General features: G+C 52.0%; 1 protein-coding gene across 1 annotated transcript; it reads left to right on the forward strand.

Moving 5' to 3' along the window:
- Positions 1-2,465: 2,465 nt before the first annotated feature.
- C1H11orf87 (chromosome 1 C11orf87 homolog) lies at positions 2,466-2,924 on the forward strand. The gene has a single exon (XM_077817893.1). The coding sequence runs from the start codon at positions 2,466-2,468 to the stop codon at positions 2,922-2,924; it is 459 nt and encodes a 152-aa protein (XP_077674019.1).
- The last annotated feature ends 2,005 nt before the right edge of the window (positions 2,925-4,929 follow it).

A 4,929-nucleotide genomic window follows, 5' to 3' on the forward strand; every position in this document is an offset into this window, starting at 1 on the left:
GGTGAAACTTGGGGCTCACAAGACAAATCAGACTCCTGAAAGGGGTGCAATAGTCCGGAAAGGTTGAGAACCACTGGCATAGAGGACATGGCCAGAGGAAAGGGAGCATGGACAGAATGCCCTGATGCTGCTGTAATCCTTGGCTGTCATTTTTCTGCCCATGGGGCGGCTGTTAGCATTAAATCAGCCCTCAGATGTTACATGTAGGTGAGGGGGGTATGGAAGTGGGGTTCAGTGGGTATGAGTGGTGTGCACATGTATGAGGAGGGGAATATGGAAGAAGTAGGGCAGAATGTGGGTGTACATGTGGTATGGAAAAGTGGATATATATGGAGGATAAGAATTGGATATGTATGGGGGATGCTTGGGTGAAGAGAGTGAGTATGTACTGTATGTTGTGTAGGGGTAAGCAAGAGGGCACGAGAGTTGTGGGTTTGCATGAGGGATGGGGACTTCAGTATGTATGGGTGTGAGAGAAGTGGGTTTGTATGGAGTGGGAGAGTGGGGGCATTGGTTATGTATGGAGGTAAAAGTTTAATGAAAGGGATATTGGTTATATGTGTGGGGGCTTAGGAGAAGGGAATGTAATGGGTAGGTGTATCAAGTAAATATGGAGCTGGAGTTAGAATGGGGTTTGAGGGTCTGGTTATATATGGGGCTTATTAGGGAAATGGGGTAAAGGGAGTAGGAATATTGGATGGTATTAGATCTATATGGCAGGTTGGGCATTAGAGAAGGGGATATTGGGAAGAGACAGTATTGGGTAAGTATGTGCGGTGGAGGTAGGTATTCAATGAATAAGATTTGGGCGTGGAGATAGAGTTTAGGGAAAGTTGAGGGCCTGGGGAGTGGAGGTTTGGGAGTTTGGTTATTGGATATGTATGGGAGATTAGGGTAAGGGGTTGGCAGGGGGGCACTAAATAGGTATGTGTGGGATTGGGTTACGGGAAGCAGTCTGGCAATGGCATATTGGGTAGGTATGTGTGGGGGTAGGGTGGATCTATAAGGGTCCTGGTATGTGTGGGGGTGGGATGAATATGTAGGTGGGGGTTGGTCTGGGTGATTGGTGGGTGGGGTAGGTCTATGTGGTATGAGGGTGGGTGGATGAGTAGGTGGGATGGGGTGGAGTAGATCTGTGGGGGGATAGGTAGGTGGTGTGGGGGTGGGATGGGTCTCTGGGGGTATTGGTACGTGAGGAGGTTGGGTGGGTAGGTATGTATGGGGTGGGTCTGTGGGGAGTATTGGCATGTGCGGGGGTGGGCTGGATCTGAGTGGGTTGGCTGGATGAGGAGGGGGGTAGGTCTGTGGGGGATGTGTAGATGGGGGTATTGGCCTGTGGGGGGATGGATGAGGGTGGAGTAGGTAGGTGGGGGGGTATTGACCTGTGGGGGGAGGGGTAGAAGTGGGGGTGGGTAGGTGGGGGGGTATTGACCTGTGGGGGTGAGTAGGTAGGAGGGGGGTCCTGGCCTGTGGCGGGAGGGGGGCGGGGCAGGGCAGGTCTCTGGGCGGGGGGGGGGGGTCTCTGGGGGAGGGGTAGAGGTGGGGGGGGTACTGGCCTGGGGAAGGGGGGCGGGGTGGGTCCCTGGGGGGAGGGGCGGGGTGCCCGCTCGGGGCTGCCCCTCTCCGCCCAGCCGAGCCGCGGGGGAGCGGAGCCGGCACTGGCTGCCTGACGTCACCGGCCGGGCTGGCGATAGGCTGCGCGCTGAGCTCCCCGAAGCTGCGCCGGCTCCGGCTCTGCCCGCTTCATTCGGCACCTTCTGCAGCCTCGGCGAGCGCGCGGCCGGGGGCTCCCTCCAGCCACAGGCAGCCCAGGTAAGGCGCGTGCCCCCGCCGGGCCCCGCGTTCCGCTCTGGCCAGAGGCGCGTGAAGACCCAGGCGCTGCCGGAGCCCGAACTTCGGCTGGCGCCTGCCTCTGGGGCTGCCGCGGCGGCTCGTGTCATTAGCAACTTGTTGGGGGAAATGCCCGGCAAAGCTGCTCCCTGTGCCGAGTTAGCTGGAGCCGAGCAGGTGCCGCCGCGCTGGTGCCTCGCTCCCCCTGGCTTGGGGCACGGCCGACATCGCCTGGGGCAGGCGGGGCTGAAGACAGCTCGAGCCGTCTAACCAGTGGGCTGGGGCTGGTCTAGTCCAGGGGCGCTGCGCTGGGCTGGAAACCCTCTGTAATGCGCGTGGTTTGTCAGTCGGGCAGCATCCCCCCAGCGTGCCGGAGTTTAGACGACTTTGTACCATGTTGGGGCTGGAAGGAGAGCGGGGAGGGGGCAGCCGGTGAATTGTGTGTTTCTTGGTCTGGGTCCCGAGCTCTGATTCCTCTGGGTCCCTTTGCAGGCTTGATCTTTCACCTGCCATCTCCAGAGAGCGAACCGCGTCCCGTGCATTTCCAGCCTGTGCAAACCCCCAGCCCGGAACCAAGTCAAATCCAGGCATCTGCAGGGAGGAGAGGAAGATCCTCATCTTCTTAAGCCTCCTCAATGAGTGCCAAGCTCTCCAAGGAGTTGAGGCTGTCTCTGCCACCTTGTCTCTTGAACAGGACATCTGCCTCCTCCAACGCCAGCAGCACCTGCATCGCGCAGGTGGGGCAGCTCTTTCAGTCCTTCTCTTCCACTCTGGTTTTAATCGTCCTGGTCACCCTCATCTTCTGCCTGATCCTCCTCTCCCTCACCACTTTCCACGTCCACAAGAGGAAGATGAAGAAGCGGAAAATGCAGAGGGCTCAGGAGGAATATGAACGGGACCACTGCAGCAGCAGCAGCCCCGAGGCAGGTATTCAGGGAGAGACACCCCAGGGAAGAAACACCCGGCTGGGAAGCTCCACCCAGGACTCGGGAATCCAGCGCCCGTCTCCCCCGGAGCCCAGGAGCGCTCACCCAGCAAGATCTTGTTTGGACACAGCTAGTGCGGGGCTCCTGCAAACTGTGGTATTGTCATGATTATTTGGGGGGGGACCTCGCCAGGGCTCTGTTTGGTGTTTGTAAATACTCCAGTGATGATTGTAGGCTCTGAAAAGAAAAGTTATTAATTAAAACGAACGAACAAACCCACAATCCAAGCGCATGACAAATCACGCTGCGTTTCTCATTGACTGTGCAAGGAATGGATGCGTCTTTTTAACGGAAAAGAAGCTGCACAGTGCTACCAAATATACAGTCATCTGCCCGGAGGCGTGGGGGTGGGGGATCCCAGTGTGATGCACAGAGTTATCATAAGGATCGAGAAGATATTTTTCCCCCCATTCCTCTCCTGGGCTTATCCCTAATTATATCTTATAAACGAACAATTTAGATTGGGGGAGGGAGGGCATGGCACAGGGTGAGAGACAAAGAAAGAGTGATCTGAACGATGCAGTGGGATCCTTAATCTCTCAAACAAAGGAGACGAGTGCAGCTCATGGCGAAAGGCAGGGACCTTTTGCCAGGGGCGGAGAAGGACCCGGTCTTTCTGTAGGGTCTCTTCTTTTGCATCAATAACTCTCTCTCCCTCTCCAAAGGCTGGATATTGTTTTCTTTAGAAATGTCCTCCCCTGGTTGAGCGCAATTAAAACGGCAGCCCTCCTAGTCCTTCCCCACTCCATGGTAAGCCCCTTCTCTGTCTCTCTCTCTCTCTCTCTCTGCAATAGCGAGTGCCCGGTGTGTCCCGACACTTTAAAGCTGCCTAACAGTGCTTCTAGTACCATCCTGAAGCAGCGGGCTGTTACATCTTTTCCCCTACACCCACCCCAAGTCACTTTCCAGTGTAATATTCCATTCGTTCTATTAAACCTGGAATAAGGAATCCCCCCCCTTTTTTTGTAGCAGAGTACTACGTGATGTGCAGTAATTTACCCCCATCAGAATGTTTGATTATTTATTTTAAAGAGGTGTGCCCTTGTTATACCTCCTGTTGGTACTGAAGCAAAATGTTGTTCTGTACTATGCACTGTACGCTGTATATTCTTCTTCGTTTATAGCTTTTACCATTGAATAATGAATTTAGCAACAGTACAGATCTGGCTTCTACTTTTTAAGGCATCTTTATATCTTCTGATCCTGTACTAGACTGTTATGAATATCCCTGCCTCCCCCAGGCCCCGAACAAAACTCTAATGGATGTGTGAAAATGCCATCTATTAAATCATGGTTAATATTTCAAAAGAGGCTGATGTAAGTTTCCCAGGAAAGGACCAACAGTTATTTGACTATGGAAGGAAGGTCTGAGTGGCTGCTTGTTACTGTATGTGTTTTGGGAATCCAAAGCAACGTTCATTACAGTAAATGCAGTTTTGACTAAATACTTAAACCAGTCACCATGACTTGCAAATGGTGCCTTAGCAGAATGGCCCTATCTAAACTTTGAAACCTCTCCTGGTGGTAGTATTAGATCAGAGGTGATGCTCTTCTGTCCATGTTAATGAACAGTAAACACAAAGACAAAAATAATCCAAGAGGGTGTTTTCCTAGATACACACTAGAAATACCTGCTGGATGTAATTTCCAACTATCTTTAATTTATGTTCTCTGTAGAATCCCCTCTCCCCTCTAAATCCTGGTGGAAAGAATGGATGTTTTAAAAATATGTACACAATGGGAGGTACAGTTGGTTAAAGATGGAGAAATGTGGTGTTGGGATGGGGCAGGACAAATTACCAGTAAATGCTCTATCTAACCCCATTACAGCACCAAAAATGCAGAGGTTATGGTACTGTATATCCATCCCATATTTATTCTGTTTCACTTCTAGCTAATCAAATGAGAAATCTCTATTGAACTAGAATCTATGCCTCCAGCATCTTAGGCAAATGCTCTATCATCCAACTAACGTTGCTCATCCACCTGCTCAGCTCAGTGGGGTATAATATGTCTAGTTGATCATATTTTTACATTGCAGTTTGATGAGACTGGCATCTGATTCTCATAGCAGGTATGATCAGCTGCTAATGATTATTCTGTTCTCTTTGGG

This window comes from Eretmochelys imbricata, chromosome 1 (genome assembly GCF_965152235.1).
Source record: "Eretmochelys imbricata isolate rEreImb1 chromosome 1, rEreImb1.hap1, whole genome shotgun sequence".
In the NCBI taxonomy this organism is placed as follows: Eukaryota; Metazoa; Chordata; order Testudines; family Cheloniidae; genus Eretmochelys; species Eretmochelys imbricata.

What these genes read in the sequence shown, in the direction of transcription:
- C1H11orf87 (XM_077817893.1), top strand. Translation starts at nt 2,466, where the DNA reads ATGAGTGCCAAGCTCTCCAAGGAGTTGAGGCTGTCTCTGCCACCTTGT.